The sequence below is a fragment of the Microplitis mediator genome, chromosome 5, assembly GCF_029852145.1.
Source record: "Microplitis mediator isolate UGA2020A chromosome 5, iyMicMedi2.1, whole genome shotgun sequence".
NCBI classification, from domain to species: Eukaryota; Metazoa; Arthropoda; class Insecta; order Hymenoptera; family Braconidae; genus Microplitis; species Microplitis mediator.
This window is the reverse complement of record NC_079973.1, coordinates 23,235,001-23,261,012: the sequence shown is the minus strand read 5'-3', so window position 1 is coordinate 23,261,012 and position 26,012 is coordinate 23,235,001. Positions and strand designations below refer to the sequence as shown.

General features: G+C 28.3%; 2 protein-coding genes across 5 annotated transcripts in view; one reads left to right on the top strand and one right to left on the bottom strand.

Annotated features, from left to right (window-relative positions):
* Positions 1-4,315, top strand: part of LOC130668358 (protein gooseberry) — a 58,431-nt gene extending 54,116 nt beyond the window's left edge. For both annotated transcript variants that reach the window (XM_057470606.1, XM_057470604.1), the window contains exons 4-6: positions 2,359-2,552; positions 3,406-3,862; positions 4,000-4,315. In XM_057470606.1, the coding sequence (XP_057326589.1) occupies positions 2,359-2,552; positions 3,406-3,862; positions 4,000-4,226 (878 nt within the window). In that variant the 3' untranslated portion in view covers positions 4,227-4,315. The remainder of the gene's footprint in view (positions 1-2,358; positions 2,553-3,405; positions 3,863-3,999) is intronic.
* A 3,503-nt stretch (positions 4,316-7,818) lies between these two features.
* LOC130668246 (neuropeptide-like 1) lies at positions 7,819-24,759 on the bottom strand. Of its 3 annotated transcripts, none has more exons than XM_057470431.1 (5): positions 24,526-24,759; positions 12,731-13,152; positions 11,567-12,465; positions 11,224-11,434; positions 7,819-9,226 (listed from the first exon to the last, which is right to left on the bottom strand). In XM_057470431.1, exons 1-5 carry the CDS (start codon positions 24,601-24,603, stop codon positions 9,013-9,015), a joined length of 1,824 nt encoding a protein of 607 aa, XP_057326414.1. In that variant the 5' UTR covers positions 24,604-24,759; the 3' UTR covers positions 7,819-9,012. The 3 variants fall into 3 exon arrangements, with proteins under 3 accessions (XP_057326414.1, XP_057326415.1, XP_057326416.1); XM_057470432.1 differs by having other exon boundaries at positions 9,014-9,226; positions 11,318-11,434; XM_057470433.1 differs by lacking the exon at positions 11,224-11,434 and having other exon boundaries at positions 9,014-9,226.
* Positions 24,760-26,012: the final 1,253 nt, after the last annotated feature.

Here is a 26,012-nt window from a genome sequence, read left to right as displayed (position 1 = left end):
ATGTGAAAAACTTAATTGGAAAACCGGGAAGGGAAACACCAGAAAATTTTGAAATCATTTCTTTATGGCCACCCTGAATTATCATGAGCCTCTAAAAATTTTTTATTCTCTCCCATAATTCCTATTTTATACAAATAATTTTCATTGGAATTTATCAATAAGTTTTAAATATAATAATTTTTGTAGTGCAGCACAATAATATTTTGGTGACTCAACTTTTCTGTTTCGAGGTTGGTTGACAGCATAACAAAAAATTCGTACATTTTTTATCTCCAATTTTTTCCGTGTGCTCGATGGCTTTTACCTTTAGCATATGTAAAAAATGGTGTGCCGTCAACTGATCCCAACAATTTTATACCACGACAAGTGATCCTTACAAATTGATGCCATCGACATCTGATCCCATCAACAATTGATCGTCAATTGATTTTTATCAACAACTAATTTACATAATTTATATTTTGATTACTCATGTCATAGTAATTAATTATTTTATGAATTTGTCAGTGAGATCAGTTGTCTGTGGGATCCATTATCCTGTAATTACTTGTCGGGGGTCAGTTGTCTGGGATCAGTTGTCATGGAACCGTTTCCGGGTAATTTTCATACAGTAATTTTTGCTTACTTTTTTTCCGTGGGTTTATTAATTTTTCAAGTCGTTTTAAAAAAAATTATCCAATGATTTAATAGAAAATTTTGTTACAATAATTGAAAACTTACAATTTTTGCTTTTTCGGTAAGCAGAAAAAATATTTCTTCATACTTTTGTGTTATCCAATGGTATTAAGATGTTTATTTATACACCATGGAAATTATTCCAGCGTTAGATTTTATCCTAGAATAATAAACAAGTATGATGATGATGATGATGATAATAATAGTAAGAATGAAAATGTATTTAAAGAAGAGATGAACGTCAAAATAAAATGTTAAGTTCGATTGACAGGGCGTAAGATTCAAGTGTTTGTCCATTTAGAATATCATAACAAACTTGCGATCAAGACTATAGTCCGAGAGCTCGAGATAGAGATACACTAGAGTAAACTACACTTAAAACTCTCAACGAGATCACATTTGTAAAGAAATAAAATCCCACAAAGTATTCTCAATTGACCGAAGAAGACGAGAGTTGAAGCGATTGTATCACGCGCCATCAACCATGAGATTTAATTCCCGTATGGATATATAAGCGACAAGAAAGAGCATCGCACGAGGCTATATATCTATATATGTTTTATACTAAAACTGGCTGTCGAGATTAGGTCGAAAATAGTCATATTCATATACAGCCATAATGAACAATACGGAATAAAATGAAGAAAAAAAATAAATAAGTGAATATACTAGAATAGAAATAGAGTAAAGTCGACTTAAATGTTTGTGGATTGATACTTCTTTATTTGTATTTTCTTTTACTCGCTAAATTTCAATGCAATTTTGAAGTATAAAATAACATTTAGTGAACTTCTTTTCGTTTTTCTGGCTTTGAGTCTTGTAAACACACAGGAGAGACCGGAAAGAAGGAGATCATTTTTCAAAAATTGTCAGGAGTTTTATTTTTACTTCGCGTTTTTTCATATATTATAATTACGTAACTCAAATATCTAGTTTTTTTTAACAAAAACAAACTTTTATTTTGATAAAAAATTCGGAGTGACTATTTTACCCCATCAAATTTTTATAAATGAAAATTAAAATTTTTTCCTCATTTAAATGGTGGCTTACTTTACCCTGGCCGCCCTTATATTTACAAGATTATGTTTCTGTCAGTACTAGAGTAATGAGGAAAATAAAAATTTAATTTTAATTTTCTAATGCAGGTAAATGACAAAAAAAATCAGCATAAAAAAAAATAAAGTGAGTAAAACTCGAGTAATATAATTATTAAAAATATAAATGCTTGTATATATGTGTATTTTAAACTGACAAAATGGCCGTTTATTCATGTATGTATGTATGTATGTATAAATATAAATAACAAATACAAGATGAGAGAAGTCTTTTTACGAGTAAAATTTTATGAATGCCTAAAAGAGCGTGACGCATATATGCTCGGAGCATTTCGTCATGAATGCATAAATGCGCGACGTATTAAAAACCATAAGCTCATAAGGACTCGTTCATTTTGCGATAAACTACAGTCATTTATGAATAATTAAAAAAATATATAAATTAAACAAAACAAACAAAAGGAATCCGATAAAAAATACAATTATTTTTTTACTACAAAAAAAAAAACATTTGTATAAATAAATATAATAAATAAAAACAATAACGAGTAATTGTATAAGTAGACAATAAACTAATGAAGTAATAAGGGAGTGATGTAATAATGTTGATTTATTTAAAATGTTTTAGGTCGTTGCGATGATTCAGACACTGAATGTGAACCTGGTATCCCATTAAAACGTAAACAGCGTCGTAGTAGAACGACATTTACTACTGCGCAATTGGAACAATTAGAAATTTCATTTCAACGTGCACAGTACCCTGATGTTTATGCTAGAGAGGAATTAGCTCAACGCACCGGTTTAACTGAAGCAAGAATACAGGTAAATTATTTTCCACTATACCTGCACCGAAAGTTCAAATTCCTGCCCTGTTTGAAGGGAAAAAAGTCGTTTTTCTGGTCGCTTTCTTTGGAAAACATTTTTTCCGCGTATGCGCAAATGTAGATGCGCACTGTTTCTGCGCGTACTTTATTTAAGGGCCATTTAAAAAAAAACTAACATTTTTTATATGATAGTTCATTAGTGTTATCATAGTTGAAAGATCAAAAATTATATATTCTGGTTCTCTATATATTTTCTATGGATTTTCTTACACAGTGAGTTCTGGTTTTCTATACATTTTCTACGGATTTTCTTAGACCGTGACAAGTTCTGGTTTTCTATATATTTTTTTAGACGGTGACAAGTCCTGATTTTCTATACATTTTCTATAGATTTTCTTAGACAACGATCTTGGTCAAAACTACGGCCTCGGTGGATGAAAGAATTCCAGCACACTAATGTGCAGTGAAAAACAATACTATTTTCAGAAGGCTTAAAATTTGTTTTTTTTTTTTCACAAGTTATAATTCACCTCAGAAAAATTACTCTAAAATCCTATTTATTGAAAAAAAAAAAAAAGAATTGATGGAGTTCTTCTTAAAGCTGATGAAAAAAGACGTTTTGATTCAATTGATGCATATTTTAGATTTAATCATCTACATCTAGACATAAATGTGAACAAATCATCATTACACACACACAAGAAAACACACATAAAGTAAACGTACATCCAAAGTATTTTAAAATAAGAATAGAGCACACTTATGACACTCAATATTTATAAGCCTGCGTCATAACACTAGGTGTTCAAAGCTAAAGCAAACATTGTATAGGTATTAATACAATGTTACAGGTATGGTTCAGTAACCGCAGAGCACGGCTTCGCAAACATACCGGCAGTATTATGCCTTCGTTACCTAGCTTACCATTGACAGCGTGTCAATACCCAGGTTCACATGAATTGGGACAATTGTCACAAGTGCCACAGATGGCCGTAGGAATGCCTGCGAGTCAGGTCCCGACGAGTCTACACCAAGCGTCTCCAGGGGCGTTGCATCAAATGACACCACCGACAAGTGTCCACAACATGACACCCAGTTCACTGAGCAGTCATATATCTAGCACGATGGCCCAAGTGCCCACGACGACTATGAGCTCTGGATTACATTCACACTCTGTCGCAATACCTGGTTCACTCAGCAGCCTATCGGGTCACGGAAATAATGTGATGCAAATTGGCCAGGTGCCGACAATCCAACCGCCTACTGCTCATGCTGCACCAACCTCTTTGAGTCATACCCACAACTCTGGTTAGTTTAACAATCATTCGTTATTGCCGACCAATCAATTAGTCTTGATGGTCCTAGTCACTGATGATCTATTCATCAGTTGTTGAATTTCTATAGAAATATAAAAAAATCTGAATTTCTAAATATATTTAAATTAGGTACTGCAGACTGGTCTCGAGCACAGCTCGGGTGGGGACAGTTCAACCACTTCCAGAGCAGCGACTACACCAGTCACTCCAGTCATCATCCTTCCAGTCATACAAGTCTTGGTAGTCAAGTGTCCAGTGGTACTAATCCTACAGCTGAATGGGGATACGATCAGGGTTATGATTATGCACAGCATGCACAGCTTAATTATCACCGCAGTGTCGGTGGAATTTTTTAGTCATTTTTTCATGTCTATATTTATATATATATATATGTATCAAATTTTTTTATGTTTATTAATTTAAAATGTACAGAGTAAATGTTTAAATGTAAAGTGTAAATAAGATATAAAAATGTATAGAATCTACTGAAATTATTATTTTTTTGTTTAATTTTTATTTAATATTATCCTTGCTTAAGTAAGTTATCAAAAAGGCACCGAAATTTTGATAAAAAACCTGACACAAGCGGCGGCAAAAGTAAATTATAAATAATTCATCTGAACGACTTGTTAATTGACGTGACTTTTTTAAGACAGGAAAAAGAACACAAATTCTCTATGACTCCTAGGTAAGAACCAAAATCTGAACGTCGTATTTATATAAAAAATAAAAAAAATTGGACAGCTGATAGAAGTAAAACATAAAACTATGAAATAACATTGATTTTTTTTTGGATTTTCAATTGATTGTAGTGCCAAAAATAAAAAGTTCATTATTTGTAAATTAAAATCATTAACATTAGTCTGGTTTCTGTTCATTTATTGGGACTTTTTCAACACTGCTTGAGAGTATATGTATTAAGCGTCACATGAATTGTGGTTTTTCTTTATTCTATTTATTGTAATAAAAAATATTAAAATGTTAATTATTGTGTTCATTAAATATGATGATGTATGTCTTAGAAAAATTTAGTACACTAGAGTTTATACGATCAAATTGCTAAAGGTCTCAACGAATGGACGAAACGTCCAATTTGTTGTAAAAATTAAATTCTATTTTAATTTACTGTCCACCTTCGTATGAATTTATCATATTATTTTTAATATTTTATAAAATAATTTAAATTATTTTGATTTTACTGGTTGCTGTCCAAACGCAACACGTCATTACTTATAGCTACACGAAAAAAATAAACTTTAAAAATTAGTATTTGAAATTATAACTCGGAACCCGGGTGTCAATATGGGGAATTTTAACATTCCAAATAATAAATTTTATCATACGTGTCGTCAATTTTCTAACTATCAGTTACGATTTTAAAAGTTCAAATAGTAATTTTTGCATAGACAATAAATTTTCATACTTATCCTGTAATTATTCGCGTTTTAATCATAAACGAAAAAATTACTATTTAGACTGATAGTATTTACTGATCACTTTATCATTATACTACTTGTCGTTCTCGATTTATATAGTTAATTTTTTTTCCGTACAGATATACTCATAACATTAGCATATCGGTAACACGAACATAAGTTTATTCCGCCCAAAAACCGTCCACCGGATCCTGAACTATTCACTGCAAAAAACTTAGCTTTGAAACAAAGTAAAATTTATCTTGTCATTGTTCTTAAAAAACATCAAAAAGTTGTCTCTGTACTACTTGGGTAATCACGAGTTTTACTTTAAAACCTCAATCGTTTCAAGTAGAACAGTAAAAAATAATAATTTATTGAGATGCCTAAGCTTGAATGATAATCTTGACCCTATTTTAGGAATAAATGCCTTACGTATTTGAATTTATAATTACATGAGATTGTACACAAGATACTGTAATATCATAGAGATTGTAATTGGGTTAATACTCTTTTATCTTCAGAAAAATCAATTATATAAACGTTAATTTATATAATACCTAAGCCTCGTGTTTATCAATGCATAAATATTTAAATAAATTTTCTATTTAAAACTGCGATAAGTGATAAGGAATTTTTTTTTCAAAAATTTTCACTATATAAAGTCCGGAAGATGTTTAGTGGATATCAAAAGAATTAAAATAAGTAACAAGACATGAAATTGTTTTTCATAATCACCGTAAGTAATTTTTGATTATTAATTTATTTTATCTTATAATTAAATTTTTAATTGAAATATATAATTAATACAGATTTACTTTTGGTGTTTGGTAAATGGCGATATTATAAATAGTAATTCTAATGGGGATAATAATAATTCAACCAACGTTGCGATAAATAGTAATAAAGAAATTTTGAATCTCGGAAACTTAGCAAACGTTAATCCAAATTCTATTGCATCAGTAAATGGCCAAGTGCAGCAGCAAAATATAGGACTGAGTGGATTACTTGGACAAATAGAGACACTTTTGGACACTATATTGAATCAAGTGTTGAGGATAAATGTTATTCCTAGTGCACTAGCCAGATTACTAGTATCTTTATTGACTCAAGTAACGAATCTCTTACAAAATCTGTTGAATAGTCTCCTCAATACAAACCAGAATTCATTAATAGGACAAATAACTAATCTAATAGCTCAATCTAACAACATTATTGGTTTGATTAATCAAAGATCAGTTTCCTTGGGTCTGTTTGGACAAATTTTCTCACCTCTTACAAATATTTTCCTCGGTGGTAATCTTCAAATTGGTCTTGTCCCTTCCCTATTATTACAAGTTATTAATATACTGGCCAATCTCTTGTGAATAATAAACAATAAATGTTTTTCAATTAGTCAGCTAAACTTATCTGCACTTACAAAAGTTTATAGAACACTTATGAGGAACGGGATGACCTATCGAGGATATTAAAATTTTTTAAATATTTAAATTTATTGTATTTAATTTTGTATTAATCGCTGGTTAATAAATAAAATAACGATTAATTGTTTAATTTTGTTATTTTTTGTTAATTTATATATTAATTAACCATTTGCTACTTATAATAAGTATATTAAATATAAATGCAGGACTTTAATCTGACACTTTCCTATTAATTTAAAATTTTTAAAGCGCGAGATCAAAACTACCTCCAGATTACAGCAAAATCTCAACTCTGGAGCTTTTTTATGAAATATAAATATTAACAAAAGTTGTTCTATAAAAATTATGATATCTTCAGATTTCAAAGAAGAACTAAATTTTTTTCTACGCGAAATTCCTTAATTATTGGCCGGTGATCTAAAAATTATTAGAAATAAGAGACTACAGGCGTACTTGCTATTGAAAACCCACTGGCACATCTTCAGACAAAAGTATATGTAAGATATTAAAAGTATTCCATTACAAAGCCAAAAATATGAAATAGGTAAACAAAAATATAAAATATTTGTAATTGCTCATTGATACTAAGATCATCTATTTTTATTTCATCTACTCAATAAATTAAAATTATAAATATATGACAATACATAGTACATAAGTATAGATAAAGATAATAATAATAATAATAATAATAATAATAATAATAATAATAATAATTGTTATATCAATTATTAAGTACCATAAATATTTTGAAACTGACAGAAAACTAAATTTATAAATAATTACTCACGATTATTATTTTTAAATAATTCCAATAATTATTATCGAGTTTATTGTCATCAGGTTTATGATATATTATTGTCAAGACATGATAGTCACATAGTAAATACATATATTGATGTATATATATAATTAGTAAATAGATGCATAGAAAGTTATTTAATTTTAATAGTTTTTAAAATAAATATTTAAAGATTCCATTATTTTTTGGTTTTTTTTTTATATGTCATTCACAGCAATGACATAAATTATATATACGTATATATATGTATGATTTCAAAAGCAATTGTCGATTACAACTACAATTCAGCCACCACAAATTGTAGTTGTAATATTATTATATATAATAATATATTCTATACAATATTTGCACATCAATTTATCCGTTTTTTTTTTATTTCTCCTCCACATTTTTTTTTTTTTTGACACTGAAAAATAATTAGCATGACCAAAAAAATGTATCTGACGATTAAATACAATTTTCTAAACTACGACAGAAAATATTTTCCCAAAAATCTACAGCAGCCAAAAAATTGACAAAAATTTTTTTTATTGAATATTTATATCTATATTTTTAATTGTTATTTGATAAATTATCATTAAGAGATTATTTAAATCTCAAAATGTTTATCTCAAATACAGATCTTTGATTTTTATCGAACTTAAAGCATTCACGCATTTTTTTTATTTTCCTATTCAATTTTTAAAATTCAAAAAATCGACTCGGAAAATTCAAATGCGATTTTTTTTTATCGTAATAGTTATAAAGATATGTAAGGAATGATATATAAATTTATAATATTAGTTATCAACTGATAAATATATATAATAATCATATTTATTATTTTTTTTTTTTAGTTTAAAGACATAAAAGACAGTAATTAATATCTATATCTATTAATATGTTATTATATAATTATTATTAAAATTTTTAATATTTTTTGAGAGATTTCACTAATATATCAATATAATTATATCGTTAACCACGTACATGTAAAAATTTTTTCCAACCATTTCATACTCATTTAAATTTTTCATCAAAGAGAACCCGCTCAGTGCCATTACATATTTTTACTTAATAATAAAATAAATTATTTCCGACTACTGTCAAGTGAATAATATTCGAGTTTCAAAAATTAGATAAATTAATTAATTAATAACGATCATTATATTTTTGAAATTTCAATTGACGCAAATTTGTAAATAAATCCACACAGAAAAAAAAATTCTCGACTGAAAGTCGATACTTTAATTCAAAAAATTCTTTTTGAAACCTCAATTGAAAATCTCAGACCAAAAAAAATTCTCTCAGCTCAAAAAAATCCTGACTTGTCTCAAAATCGTTTGTCTTCCAAAATATTTTCTTGACTCGATAAATTTTTTTTCTGTGTAGGCTGTTACTTATGTACACTTTAAATAATGAAATAGTAAATAAAGAGTAGAACCTGATGAAAGTATTGAGCAATTGAAAATAAAAATTGAGCAATTAAAAAAAAAATATTGATAGTGTGATATTTGTAAGTCTAAATATTATTTATGGAAGCGCGGTAAAGTACATAATTTAAATAATTGTCATCGATAGGTGATGATGATAAGTGTCTTCTGTAACCATTTCGACAATTACCATGTAGATTTTGGTGATGCATGTAGCGGGTTCTCGGTCTTCTCCACGTGTCTAACGACCTAGTCGGCGGGTTGGGGGTGTCGTGGGACGTGGGCCCATCTGGGGAATCCTGCCTGTAATTATTAATACCTCAATTAAAATATTTAAATAAAGTAAGTTGAGAATATCAACTAAATAATTAACAAATTTACTTATTTAAATATTTTAAAGGTCAACAATTAAATACAATACAACAATTTAAAAAACATTAATAAATAAATAATAATTATTATTTAATACTTGATGCTTATAAATTTAAGCGAAATTTTTATAAATTAATGATGAATGCATTTTATCAAGTGGTGTCTAAATTGTAGAATAAAACAATTAATGAATAACTAAAAATACACATCTGCTGATTTGAATTTTTTAAAAAATTTATTCATTTACCAGATGAATTTCTCCAGTGAGTTTCTGCATTGCCAGCTTTGGCCTGAACTTACCTCGAGCAGATACAAAGTGTAAATTCAGCAGATGGTACACAGTATTGATTAAAGTATTACGAAAAAAAGTTAAACAATTAATAAAATTTAACAGTAATTAAGAATTAAAAATTTTTAAAAGCTTCTAGTGAATAAAAAACATCTTGATTTATTACTATAACTAATGGTTATAAGCAGTCTTGTAAACTATTTAAGTAAAAGTATATAGTATTTTTATTTATATACTTTTTTTAGATATTTATACTTAAAAACAAATACTTTTTCAAATTCAATTAGTATTTATTTAAAATTTTACCGATAATTTTTTTTTTTATTAAATACTATTATTTTTAGAATCATTAATTACAGAGTTTTGATTAATTAAAAGTACCATTTATATATACATAGATATATGTATAGGAATAATTTGATATTAGTTTGAATCATTCCCCATAATTAAATTAAAACTGTTCCTATCCCTGGTGAAAATTTTTCGGACTTTTCTCTGAAAAAGTCATTAGAACTTTAGAACTGAGTTTTTCAAAGAAAATTCCGAAAAATTTCTACTAGTGATAACTTTCTCTTCCACAGGTAAAAAAAATTTTGAGCCAAAAAAATATCAAAATTTTTTTTTGACTGAAAAAAGGTTTGGGTAGTGAACGCAAGGCCGAAATTCAGCCGATTTACCCTAAAAATGGCCGAAACCATAAAAATTTTCTATAATTTTATTTAAAAAAAAAAATATGACCGAAATAGACCCACTCAATTTATCGGCCTGTTTATTAAACGGGTCGTGTAATGAATTATTCAAGTACTCGATAATTGATAATATTTAAATACTGAATTTGAAAAAATATTTGTCAGTGATATTCCAATGAATATATTTATATTCACATTTAAATATTCTTTTGAAATGTATTTTTTACAAGACTGATAATAAGAAAAAAGCCTAATGATTAATAATAGTAAAAATTTAAGGCAGCACATTTTGAACTACGACATTCGACTTACTCCCCATTACTATTTTAAAGGTGGGGTACTAAGGGAAAGGAGAGAACGACAATAAAACAGCCACAGGACATCTACATGTTGTGATATAAATTTAAAAAAATGATTTTTAAATTAAAGGCGCATAAAAAATTAGCGACGACGCTTGTCTACAGTAGCGGATGATGCTCGTGAAATAAACAGTAAGTAGACCGTATGTTTACGTTCATGTTTTATGTTTATGAGTGATAAGAATAACGGACTTATAAAAAAATATATACAATCACACACTTAAACACCTAACTACCGTGTCGACTTTTCAGAAGACGTCGATGGACGTTTTTAAATGGCCAACAGGTTGACGTCGATAGACTTGTTGATAAGTACAATAAACAATTGTATTGATTAATTAATTAATTAATTAATTAATATGTTAATTAATTGATTTTGTAACCGTCATTTGACATATAATGGTGAATTAGCTTCTACTTGTGTTCTAGACATCGATAGCGCACAGATCAAGATCAAGATTAAGATTAAGATTAAGTTTAGATGTGGGTCTTATCACATTTAGTAGACAATAATAATTATTGTATTATGTATATAAGTGGTAATAAAATATGTAGTGGACGAACACGGTATGGAAAGCCTACTGGTCTGACCTGCCGACCAGATATCGCGGAGAGCGCGAAAATCGTGCTGCCCTGAAGGATGGTAGCCAACCGAGACGTGCCAGAGCGCCGATATGTCTCTTACTTGGTTGATACACGTCCTGATAACCCATCAACGTCTGCTTTATTGCTTTATCGTCGTCTGTCCCGTCGTCATTGACGTCACCATTTTCGTGCCGCTCTGAAGTCGCAGTACCTGCTCCTAACATTTCATTTACCAATTTCACCAGGATAATTATTATTTTTACTCATGTTCCAATATTTTATTAATATTATCGGTTGGCAATTAAAAAAAAAAATTAACTAATTAATTAATTAGTAAAAAATAACTTACCCATAAATCTTTTTTCGGCAATTGGATAGTCAGCAATAAGTGCTTCCATAAAATCGTCATAATCTAATACATTGGCGTTTTGCATTACAGGTAATGGATATTCTTCTGAATAATCAATTTGTCTCTTACTACGTGATTTATTTTTAGCATCAACTAATTCACCTTCCAAAATACTTTTGTTGTTGTTTTTATTCTTATTTAACTTGAATCCTTTACTCAATTTGTTTAAATCAAAATCATGATTACGAGCATGATGATCGTCATTGTGTTTTGTCGAATCAATTCGCTGTAAATTATCTAAATCAATGCGTGCTGCACCCAACTCCTTCTCATTTAAGGAGCGACTGTGTCGTGATTGCGGTAAGTTCCAATCGCGAGCTAAAGTTCCAATGTTACGTTTAACGTAATTGTAAAGTCCGTTTCTTGCTAATGAAGCGATATTTCTTTTGTTGTAGATGTAAGGATACCCGCCAGATTTAACAAGAGCGCCGAGGTAACGTTTGCCCATAGGTAACATTGAGTCCCGAGCAAGGGTTGCGATGTTACGTTTGCCTTGATAAGAAGGTACGATGTACACCCGTCCGAGAGAGCCGATGTTACGTTTATAACCTTTTGGGAGTAATCTGTCCCGTGCGAGCATTGCGATGTTACGTTTATCGCCGTGTAATGATGACTGTTGGGAATCTGCAGATGCGCTGTTTCTTCGTCCTGACGGTAGTGCGTAATCACGAGCCAATGCTGCGACGTTACGTTTAGTACTGTGGAAATCACGTGACAATGATTCGACGTCTATTTCACCATTTGGTAATGTATATTCATTTATTATGTCTTCTGCGCTTTTTCCTAATTCTTCAGGTGTATGTCCAACATACATTTTTAATATTTCATCAGGACTCATACTTGAAAATAAATAAATTGTAATCATTAATTAGTAAAAAGAAGAACAAATTAGGGTACCCTCAATTAAAAAAAATAAATTTGAATTGTCATTAAAAATTTTTTTAAGTAATAAATTTTATTTGTAATTTATTTTGAAAGTGAAAGGGTAAAAAAAAATTTTGAAGAAAATTTAGTAAAAAAAAAAGTTATCAAATTGCTTGGAAATAATTATGATCTGAAAAAAAATTTCATTTTGACTGGTCTTCTATTTAAAAAAAATAATACCTTGATTGACTGCGTTTTTCATCATCATCTTCCCCTTGATAACGATCTTGTATAGAAGCTGGTAAATCATCATTTTTAGCAAGAGTTGCAATACTCCTTTTTTCCGTTTCAAAATTGACCGCATCATGCTCTGGATTTTCGACCATCCTCTGTGCGCGCTCGATTACACTCAAATGAGCGCGCATTGTCGGATCGCTAAAGATTTCGTAGTAAACTTCAGCAGGGAAACATATTTTAGTGTCGTCGCTCGTGTCTTCCGAACTCAAAGCCTTCAAATGCATAAAGTCATTCCGCGCGTCTTGTATTATACGCGCGGATCTTGAATATGCTGCTAAATTTGAACTAACTTCCGGCAACCGAAGAAACGCTAGAAACGTTTTGCGTGGCAAACATTGCATGTCTTCCTCTTCTTGACATGTTACCTGTAATAAATAAATAAATTAATTAAATTATAAATATAAAATCAAAATTACTATAAAAAATATTGATTTAGCCAAATTTAAATTGACTCAATATTCAAAAACTTTAAATTTATAAACTCATAATGTAATTAAATCGATTAACTAATACTCTTGTCCTGAGTAAGATTAATATCATTATTATTTTCCACCTACGGATATACGTATTTGATAATTACCGAGAATTTATACCACAAATAATGGTACAAGATACTCGGAAACTCTCGAAATACAAATAAAAGATTATATAACCACCTGGTTTCAATTAAAAAAGTAAATAACAGATATATGTAGGTGGTTAATTACAACCGAGAAAGCTTCAATTAATTATCGTTTACTTTTTTTCATTATGACAAAGCCCGATGACGTATGACGCGATAAAAAAGTATGTATTTTACCCGACTCAATAAAAACTTTGCTCGCTATTTTTCCGATACATTAGAAGTTTCATATTATTACTATTATTTTTTAAATTTTTATTAATGTAATATTGATAAAACAAATAGTTAAGTTGTTTTAAAGATTCGTCGGTTGAACAAAGCGGTTTACAACTGTATGGCATACAGAGAGTACATGGCGATGACATAAACCCAATTAATTGCCCACAACTAATTACTACCCTAATTTTAACCCACGTCACACCCTCTTAGTATTCTCAAAACAAACTCCAGTAAATTTTACACGTTCCAACAGTTCCATTTAAACTCGATATGATGTTCCAACTGGGCTGTAGTATTTTAATGTCATTGTTGCTAACTCATATATCATATATCTCCCGCACAATATATATGTTTGAAAGCGTGTGCGTGGAATTGTTAATATCATTTTCGGTCAATGATTTTAATTGTCAGTTAGTTTTTTTAACGATTTTGAATCCAATGATTGCTTGTTACTTTTAAAAAGCAAAAAAAAAATATTTTTTATTATTCAAAATGTGTTATCTGATGGTAAGGCCGTTTGATTAATTAATAATAGAGTATGTCGCAAGATAAATGGTACCTTGTCTCATTAAAATGTATCACAGATAACAGACATTTAATTACAGTGTTAAAAAAGTATTTATCAAACATTAGTAGTGAAAATAAAAATTACATATATTTTTTTTATTGCCAGTAAAAAATGAATATATATCAATTTTGTTAAATATAATGATACTGAAGTTTGCCGACGTCTAATAATTTTTGGATTTTTTTTTAAACAATAAATTATATAAAAAAAAAATTTTGAAAAAATTGCACTTGTAGTTTTTTAAATTTTCTACATGTGCATATTTTTATTTTTTATTTTTTTGTAATTGATCTGTTGAAAAAAAAATCCGAAAATTTTTAATTGTCTGCTAACTTCAGGATCATAAAATATTAATAAGGTGAAAATCAGCTGTCAGTTGTAAAGAAATTAAAATATAAACGAGTTGCACTTGACATTTAGACTCAGTGCAAGTATATACGTTAGTAGAAAGAATTTTTACATGTCCGTTTTTCCAATAAAATAAATTCCAGTGTCAAGCTCTTGAACCTATGGAGTAATAGAGGACATAAAAAGCAGAAAAGTATTTTGTTTTATATATTTGACCACCTAAAGGAGTAACTTTTTCGTATTTCTTTGCTCTCTGGCATTTTATTCTTCACTTTATTGTATATCAGCTGGATATTGTTCTTTATGTAGACGCTGAAAAAAAGTAGAAATACTTGCCATCTTAACAAACTATTTCTATCTTTACATTTGAAAGATTCTCGTTCTCTTATGTTAACTTTTCCTATCGGATGTTTTCCTGTGTTATTTACTCTAAAAATTTTTTTCATCATAAAATGACTTCAAAACGAAAATTTTTTTGAGGTGAGAAAAAATTTCGTGCATCAATAAATTTTTTCTCACCCCAGGACAATTTTTGTATTCATTCCGCAGTGCAAAATTTTTCGTGAGCCAAGAAATCCTTTTTTTCTTTGTAGACGGTAATTATTACTATCGGCAATTGTGAACATTGCTAATATGATAAAAGAATTCTTAATATATAAGCATGACAATTCACTTTAGAACCAAGTGTGTAGTCGAAATTAACACACTTGCCAAATGGCATTAAAACGCCATAAACAATCTATAGATATTTAATAGACCGTGAAACGCGTTTTAAGTGACTACAAAAAAACTATTGTTTTGCTCAAGACCTTAAGCATGCAACACATTTAATGTGTGTTAAAATAATACACTAGTAACACACTTGGTTTTAGAGTGTAATGATATTCATAAATATCATCTTCCCTATTGCAAGATGATAATAGTATTCATTTCGTTTTTAACGTATATAAAGTAAGAGCACCAGTACCCAGCCCCAAACCAGAAGCCAGCTACTTCATGTTAAATTATATCTATATATGTTTCTAGCCAATGTTAAAGTATATGACCGGCTGGTTACTGGTAAGGGGCTGGGTACTGGTGCTCTTACCCTATATACTAACGCAAAAAATTAAAGGAACAGAAAAATTTTATAAATTTTTTAGTGATTTTTGGAAGGCTGTAACTTTGTGAAAAATAATCGTATCAAGATTTTTAAAAAAGTATTTTATAGCTTGGAATCTCCAGTTTCGGTGCATTTTTATCAACATTTGTTAAGAGCTCCGACTATTGCGCAAACATGAGAAATACCGCGAGACAATAAATTCCAAAATTTTTTTTTTTTTCTAAAGAGCCCACGGACCGTAGAAAAATTTTTAATTTGAATTATATGACATGGAATTTATACATATATTCATAAAACAATTTAATAATAAATTAATTAATTATTTATGAATGAATAAAGTCTCATAATAGAAGAAGCCGAGAAAAAATCGTAGTGGTTTAGTCTGGGAATCGAACCCAGGTCTTCTTATCAGTAATAGAAAAGAACTTAAGGACTAATAATGCAGTCAATTGGTTGACTCAGTAGTATAGTTAAGGTGGACATAACTTAGAACAGTTGACGTAATATCAGAAGACATGGGTTCGATTCCCAGACTAAACCACTACGATTTTTTCTCGGCTCCTTTCTATTATAAGATTTAATTCACTCACAAAAATTATTATCATTATTCAGTAGTAAATTCACTTTTTCGCATCAATGGTTCTCTAGCTCGTGAATCACTTGACTCGTGACGACGACAAGAAACAATATAAAATATAAAATAGCTTTACGAAATTTCCGACGCAGGCCTACAATATAAATAAGTTATTTTTTATTTAACAATAAATTTTATAAGCTGGGTATAAAATAAAAAATAGTGTAAGAAGATAAAAAATTGATCAACTTTTATGTCGCCGTTATAAATAATACTATAGCTAATATATAATAAATATGTAGATTGAGAAAATTTAATTTTTTAGATGAGTAGAGAATATTCTATGATAGAGCAGATTTTTTTATAACTACTTGATTATATTTTGAACGTTTGTATATTGTCATTCTCGCGCCATTTAAATTTATATACTTTTATTCATAAAAACTCGATAAAGAGAATAATCTCTGAAGTTTCATAAGATTTTTATTGAGTAAAGAATCTATTCAAGTGTAAAAATGAAATGAATCTTTTATATTTAATTATATACCTAAATATATCAATAGAGTATAATCCGTTTTAATTTTTTTTTTTTTTTATAGTTAACAATTTTATAACAGAGATTAAAATAAATAAATACTCCTGTAAAAAAATGTTAATATCTTTAACGAGTAAGATTAATTTTTTTTACAAAGTGAATCTCTGCTTTTACAGAAGATTATAAAATCATGAAGATTATTTTTATAATTACAAAAATCGTAGTTTTCAAAGAATAAAAGAAAAAAATATATATAAAAAAGCCCCTAACCCGCTCAGTACCATTAGTCGCTCACTTTAACTGTTTGAGGCGTTTTTTTATAATTTTTATAAAAAAAATTTACAACTGAAAATATTACACTGTAAAAAGAGCGGTGTTAAAAATGGACTCATTTTAACTCCGCCTGGTGTTAAAATAAAACTACACCGGTGTTAAAAATACCGGTGTTAAATCGGGGTAACCGGTGTAAAAGTGGAGTAAAATCAGTGTAAAGGCGGGGTAACCGGTGTAAAAGCGGAGTAAAATCGGTGTAAAGGCGAGGTAACCGGTGTAAAAACGGAGTAACATCGGTGTAAAAGCGGGATAACCGGTGTAAAAGCAGGGTAAACTGCGTCCGCTTGGATTATTAACTTTAAAGATTATAAAACACAACAAATGTCAGTTCTTTATGAAAATTAATAAAAAATATCATTTATTAACAAGTATAGTGATCGAGTAAGTAAAAATATTCACAAAGTAAAATATTTTAACACCGGTCTAGAATATTTACACCCGTGGCGCGTTATTTTAACACCGGTCTAGAATATTTACACCGGTGACGGCGTTATTTTCACACCGCTTTCAGGGGTAAATTTAACACCGATAATTTTAACACCTACACCGTTTGGACTTACCCCGGTGATTTTTTACAGTGTATTATTTGTGAATATAAATATATTAAAATATGATGTATCAAATTATTTTATAATAGATTATAAATTTGAATTAAATGACTGGTTTCAAAACCGTGCTCAACCGGGCATTTTTTACTTTAACGTTCATTCGTTAGATTAAATATAGGTTACGTCAAATTTTTTAAGAATTGTTATAACTATATCTTATTAAATACATTTTCAAAATTCATGAAATTTTATATTATGAAAGAATAAAGTAATATAATTTATAAATTATTTGTCCAAATCAATAAACTTATCATAGTTTAATTGGTATTATCTTTTAGCAACTATGGGGACATGTGTTGATCGAGTAATGGTACATCACAACTTTTAGTGAGCGACTATGGGTACACTCAAGGACCTTATTTTCCAAATTAATAATAATTAATTATCAACATTATTCTTCAAACTTAAATTTTATTCTAATACTCGAAACTTCAAAAAATAACTATAAAAAAAAATATGGTATTTCATTTTATTTATTAATTTATATTGAGTGATTTAATCTTACTCCAATCAAAAGTGAGCGGGTATAGGGGCTGTTACCTTATAATAAATATCTTGATCTATTGAATTTCATTAAAACTCAATTTCCATAGAATATTATTATTTAAATACTTGATTGTTAAAAATTTAATGAAACTATTCTCGAATTGGTTCTCTAATTTAAACATAATTTTATAAATTAAATTTATTTGACAAATTAATATTATTAAATACTCGCATCCGGAAAATAGTTAATTAATAAAATTAAAACTTGTAAATTACGACATTTGTAATAATATTCAAAGGTATTTCTATCTGTTAATATGCAACAGTGCAAAATTATTTGAACCGTGATTTTATAATTCCAACCAACGAGAATATACAAACGTACTAATAACGATCAAAATTATCATCCGGACACATACAGTACATATATATATATATATGTTTTATCTAGTACATATGCATACCGAGCATTAGAACGAGGAGTTTAACTCACCCCACACGTTCTGTTACGCCGGGGTTTTTCATGATTTATGAAACATCCCGAAAAGCTCCGCATCTTTCGAATAAACGGTTAAGCTTCCGCGAATGACGAATCGTTTGTTTCAAGGCTAAATATACACACAATTCTGATCTACATATACATATATGAAGGAGGTTCGTATGTTGTACCTCGAAACACGTAAACTAAACATATAGATGCTTTCACATGAACCATATGTTACAAAATTTAAACATTATAAATGACCTGAATCTTCATGTGACATCCAACTATCATTTGTAAATTTTTTTTATTTATCGAATAACGATTTATAAATTCATATATAAAAAATTTGCTTTCAGTGTCGATATATTTTATATTTTTACCTTCAGTTTATAGCAAAAAAAATTGAGCTGGGGCTTGTATGGAATTTCTAAACAAAAAAAAAATTCTAAACATTGCGGAATACTAAAAATAAAATGTATTTTTAAATTAAACATGAATTGTTAAAAAATAGTTTACCTGAAACGAAAAACATAACAGTATGACACAAGTTCAACATTGTAAACAGGCGCGCTTTTAATACATAACAGTACGTGAGAGGAATTAATACTTAGAAACTTGTGAAACAAGGTGTTTCATATGTGTATATATTACGCACAATTACAAATACTTCTATTGTAAAGGTATACAAACAATAAAGTATCATTAAATTATTTAAATATTTTTTTTTATAATCAAATGAATGAGATCTTTATCAATTTTTTTTAGTAATTAACATTTTTTTTAGAGCTTTTGCTATTACGACAGCTATTAATATTAGAACCGCGATGCCAGTAACCGTTATTTAATCACTTACTGATCATTGCAATTAATAATGATTTTATCTCTTTCTCTATCTTTAATCCGTAATCTATAATCCATGATCTATTATCTAATAGATTATAATTTATGAAATAATATGTGCTCAATTATTTTCCACAAACATATAAAACGACCGAGCTATTAAATCAACACTCATCTAGTAATTAAACACAATTTTTTTTATGATAATGAAATATGATAAATTTAAAATGTAGATTTAAAAATTATCTATCATAAAACAATTAAACGTTTTCTTCATAAAATTATACTTTTTAGAAATTTGCATAATGTTTTTTTTTAATGCACCAGCAACCCTATGAAAATTTTTCATATATTGCGCACTCTACTTTTTAATATACCAAATTCTTATTGAATATCCATAAATAAATGATATAAAAACTCGTCAAATATGACCATGTAAAATTTTTTTTTTTTTTTTTTTGTCAAATTAATCGTGTTAAAATTAAATTTTCGTATCTATAAAATTGTGTAACTAATTAATGTACACCCACAAGTAGACGTCATGTAAAGATAATTAGCCCAGCAGCAAAAATAAAAACTACCAGACCTACACAAAATAAACCGGTGTATGTCCTCGCTATCCCGATGTTAAATTTATTTTGGTGTTAAGTTATACTTTATCTCAATTAACAATAATTTCAAGATTTTAACAAAATATTATCATATTTTTTTTCTGTTTTATAGATATTAAAATACACCGTAAAAAATTTTGGTGTAAAAATGGCCCCTGAGAACTTTACAAATATCGTGTTAAATTTACACGGTGTAAAGTAAAAAATCCTCGGTGTAAATTATTAATCCGTGTAATTTTAATACGGTGTAATTTATTTTTAATTCACACCGTCTAAATTTAACACGATATTTGATGTAATTTTCACACCAAAATTTTTACACCGTCATTTACACTGCACCGAGTCCAAAAATTTTTTACAATGTATACTTACACCCTTATTGTCTGATCAGGGTCATTTTACTACTCCACATGTCCACCAGTTGCATAACACCTCTACACCGCTGCGAGTTAATTTTAACACCACTTTTTATACAGCGTGATAATTTAAATTAACATTCGCAATTAAAAAACTAATGAATATTAAATTTAATTAAATTAAAAAAAAAAAAAAAGTAATGAAAATTCTTAAAGACTTTTAATAAAACTATATTTATTATATTGGCAATATATAAGTGAACGCTCTTGATAAAAGCAACCGCACGTTGTCTATATCCTCATCGCGGAGTATTGTTTACGAAAGTACACCAGCATTTAATGTATATTCAGAAGGAGCTTGCAAGAAAAGCTTTTACCTCACAGTGTCCTTTGTTCGACGAATTGTCAGCCTAGATACTGCTTGTCATTTTCAACGCAGATACGCGCGGTTAAAGTTATATAGATATACACCCTCTGTATCATGTAATCAAATATCAAATATTAAATTTCATTGTCACCGTAATAAATATATTTTTAACTTTATCAAATTATTTTTAATTACTGAACAAACTTATAAACTTTCTTACACCAAAAATAATTTTATTTTCTATTTTTAATTATAAATTGATAACCAAACAATATAAATTCTTAACCGATGTTTGTCGAGTAGTTTATAAAATTAATTGAAAATCGATTATTTAACTATTGGTTTATAATTAACACAAGTAATTTATAAAGTTACTGATATAATTTAAATTAACTTTTTTTAGTTTTTTAATGTAATAAAAGTTTGTAATTGCTATTGAGTATTTTATTTTAAGTGAACTTTATTGCCTAATATAATATCAATGATGGGCCGAGATAGCGGAAAAATTTTATAGAATGATATAACATTACCCTGTTACATATAATGTACTGCCCTGTTAATAGGATTACTCAAAAAAGTTTAATACTGTATTAACTGGAATATATATAAAGTACCCTGAAATTGTTGGATATTTTTTAAAGAGGATAAACGAGCATTAAAAAAATGAATAAGTAGTAATTACCCTATAATATAGGACCTGTACTCTGACGTCTTGAGTAATCGGTTTAGTATAAAGTTAAAAAGACTAGAATATTGATTGAACCTTGATTGGTAATTTTTTAAATTTATGTTGAGTTGATTGATATTGAGGTTACAGGAAGACTTGAGTTAAGGGTATTCTCAGACAGCCTCCTCCCACTTTTTAAAAATATTCAATGACTTTTAACTGCTATACTGTACAAAATCGGGAGTGAATTTGAAGTGATTAGATTTTAGTTAAATCCGAATTCACTGCGTCACTTGTTCCGGAGCTTGAGAAAAATCACTTCGCATATGGAGTTAATGGTTGTTTTTCCAGAAGAGGGAATTTGGAGTGATCTTGATTTAAATTAAATCCGCATTCACTCCAATTCGGACACGGAAAAAAATATTAGTAAATATTACTGAGATTCTCGTCAACAGCGCGCCTAGACCGAATCTCAGCAAATATTATGGAGAAGAACGTGAGAAATTAATAACAAATAAATTTTTTTGACAAGTGTCGTGTAGTTTTTTAAGGTTCAAGTAGTAATTTTAAATAGTCAAGCAGTATATTTCAACGATTAATTGTTAATTATAGCAGTTTAAACATTAAAATCATAATTTTACTGATTAAAACGACATTAGTTATTGAACATAACATAAATAATTAGGAGTTGAACTACAATTATTGTCAATCATTTTTTTCCGTGGAATTTAAATATTAAAACAAACTTCCTTCGGAGCAAATTTCACTTCAAAGGGATTAAATAAATACACAGCCATCAGCTTCGCATTCACTCCGGATTTAATCCGCGTTTACTCGGCACATTTTTTTACAATAACCGTATTAAAATTTTGTTAATTAATTAAAAAATAATTAAAGCGTTAATTAAAGAAAACTAAGTAGTTGCAATTTCGCGGGTATAGATTTACAAAAATTATTTACAGTTGATATCAATTGGAAGTCAAACGAAATTTGGAAAATAAATTACAGTAAAATCTTCATGTCAATTTTACAATTCGAAATTTCAAATTTCGTAGGCTAAAATTTATTTACCAAATTTCGATTAACTCCTAATTGATAACAACTGTAAGTAATATTTTTTAAATCTATATGTAATTTTTTTTTCAATTAATTAATGAAATTTCAATACGATTGACAGTTGAGTCATTGAAAATTTAAAAAAAAAGGGGGGTTTTGTTTGAGAATGTCCGTAATAAAAAGTTTGTAATACAACAAGTAATTAATTTATTAACAAGAGTTTATGGTAAAGTAAAAGTAATTAAATTTTTTTATGTTTGAAGATTATTGAGTATTTTAAGTCTTTTTTCGTTAAATTTATTGCTAGATAAAAAACAAAAGTGTACATATATATTTGGGTTAAATATATAAAACCCTCAGCTCATCAAAGCACTTGGATCGACAGTTTGAAAGACAGGCAACAGGTCGACATCAATTGAATTCTTTTTTACGCGACTCTACTTTCCAAAGGACTCGTAAGATTTCATGTATATTTATATAACTTTTTTTATATAGCTTTCAAGTTTTATTTTATTAATTACATAATTTTTAATTGCTCTAGATCCTTAACAGCTGATCGATTTCTAATTATAAAAAAGTTTTAAGTATTAGATGCCCAGGATTTTTTTACAGTACAAAAAAAATGATATTAAGTGAATTTTAAAAAATTTAGCGGATGTGATTCTAGATTTACATGACTTGTATAAAACTGCAGAAAGAAAATTCCTTTGAAGCTTACATGAGAGTGGAATGCGAAGGTTCCCAAGAATTTTCGTTAAAAAAAAAAAAACGAATTGTACAAGTTTGTAATTAATTAAAAAATTTAATTCTATGAATTAAAAACATAAGAGACTAAAGTTATAAATTTAAAAAATTCAAAGAATTTAAATTTTTCGGGTAAAAGATTTCTTTTTTTTTTTTTTTTTATTAAATAAATAATAGTGGGAGTGAATGTAAGAAAAATGATGGGTAGTAAAACTGGTGGATTTGTTGTTTGTTCTTATCGACATTTATTTCGGATTGAATTCAATGAGAGATTTATTTTCTCAGTGAATTGGACAATACGACGAGGAATAAAGAAAATACAATAAAACGGAAAATTTAGGCTGGAAAATAATTTACAGGAAAATCCAGGGCTAAAAATAAGGGCTGTGCTTGAGTAAATAACTCAACTATCAATGACGTCAGAACATTTCGGAGTTGTATTAAATCCCTTCAATGTCACCGATAAAAGGATAGATAATCCGTATCCAAACGTTTTCGATAACTCACTGAATATATCAGAGTGTCTTTGCATAAAACATCATATGTATTTTATCTAAAATATCATTCCATACTAAACGGAATTTAAATTGTTTCAAGTAACTGATATTTAAATATTCAAACAAAAAAATAATTTTCGATACAGCGATAATCATTAATTGGTTTTAATTAGACGGAGAAAAAAAAATTTAATTAAAAATGATTTAGGTGAAAATTACGGACAATCAGTGATTCTAAATTCCGATAAATAATTGAATAATAGTTAAGTTATTAATTATCGGAATTTAAATTAAATTAAAAATGATACGAGAATTAAAATTTATGATAATTAATAATTAAAATAGTCCGTTGTATTTATAATTTAAAATTGAAACTCAAATGTCATTTGACAAGATGATAACCGTTTAAAATATGGAGCTGTCTGATGCAGACGGTGCATATATAACATAACGGCCGCAGAAAACGAGTAGCACGTCGATTCAGGTACAAGACACGATTTTAATTACGTCGCACATAAACTTTTGTCTCTTTGATTTACATATTTTTATACATACCGAGCTATTAATAATCTTTTGTCGTATTTACATGCAATGCAACTAAATAACGATATTATAAATAAATTCAATTCATACTTTATAAATAACTTCAATTATTTTGTACAAAAACAAGTAAATTATTTTAAAAATTTATTTAATTATTAAATAAAAATATTTTACTTACCAAAGGTAATTGCAGTTGATCAACAATAATAGCAAAAAGAATAAGTAATAAACTAGTAAAGTGTCTACTACTCGGCATCGTGATCTTCAGATAAAAAAAAATTTCTAAAATAAATTTCTCTTATTTTTTTTTGTTCTTTAGATTTCTTATTTACGTCTATACTTTTTTTATGGAATAAATAATTTTTAAAATTTAAATAAATAAATATAAACCCGGTGACGTGACTTTCCGAGTGTGAATAGCTCTAGGAGTCCTGTTGGCGCCCTTATATAGTGTGCGGTTTGATACCCGCGCAGGCGTTTGCACTTTATGCCTGTGAATAGTATAAAACGCACACATAATAAGCCATATGGCTAAATATATATATAAATAGCATATATATATGAACGTCTCACTCTTTTTTACGCTTTACACAGAACGCAAGAACACTCACGCTTCTCTATTTCAAGCCAATTGCAGTCATAGTGTAGTACAATGAGGAAAAAAAGGAAAAATGAAAAAAAATTTATTGTAAATGAAACTAAAAATAAAACTTTAAAAAAGTGCACAATTTAAAGGACTAGAACTTTATTGCCTGTACTTTTTAGGGATGCTTCTATTTTTGAAATGCATTGTTAACTCTCTCGTTCACCATGTGCGCGTTATTCGCACACATAATTGTATTTTCCATAGACAACGGGGTGTCTATTCCTTTTTTACTTCACTTTCATTCACCTGTGATGTATAATTAAATTTAATAAATTTCTTTTATCCTAAAATTACATGAAATGTTCAATAAATAAAATTTTTACCTCAATAAATAAATTGAAGTTCAATTGGTGAATAAAAAATATTTTATTTAACGACGAAAACGATTTCATTTATTTTATATTTATATAAATATTAACATATTTAATTTATAAAAAATGAGGGTGGTCATTAATGTCTAAGTTAAAATTTTAGTCACTATACGCAAAAAAATGAATTATAAAAATTTGTTATTGGTAACTAATAATTTATAATGTGGTCACAATTTAATATCATTTCAAATAGTAATTTCGTGGTTTTATTGAATATATTATAATAATCTTAATTTAAATATTGAAATTTAAAGTTTACATGTAAATAAATCATGTTACAAGTAATAGAAATTACTGTTTGGTAGATAAAAAAATTAAATTATATCACTGTAAAAAGAGCGGTGTTAAAAATGGACTCGTTTTAACTCCGCCCGGTGTAAAAATGAAATTACACCTGTGTAGGAGGAGTAATACACCGGTGTTAAAAATACCGGTGTTAAAGCGGGGTAAATTGCGTCCGCTTGGAGTATTAACTTTAAAGATTATAAAACACAAAAAATGTCAGTTCTTTATGAAAATTAATAAAAAATATCATTTATTAACAAGTATAGTGATCGAGTAAGTAAAAATATTCACAAAGTAAAATATTTTAACACCGGTAAAGAATATTTACACCGGCGGCGGCGTTATTTTAACACCGGTCTAGAA

Coding starts and splice junctions, on each gene's coding strand:
- LOC130668246 (XM_057470431.1), bottom strand. CDS start 24,603: ATGCCGAGTAGTAGACACTTTACTAGTTTATTACTTATTCTTTTTGCT. Junction 13,153..24,525: donor ATCAACTGCAATTACCTTTG/GTAAGTAAAATA, acceptor TATTTATTACAG/GTAACATGTCAAGAAGAGGA. Junction 11,435..11,566: donor TGCCGAAAAAAGATTTATGG/GTAAGTTATTTT, acceptor ATGAAATGTTAG/GAGCAGGTACTGCGACTTCA.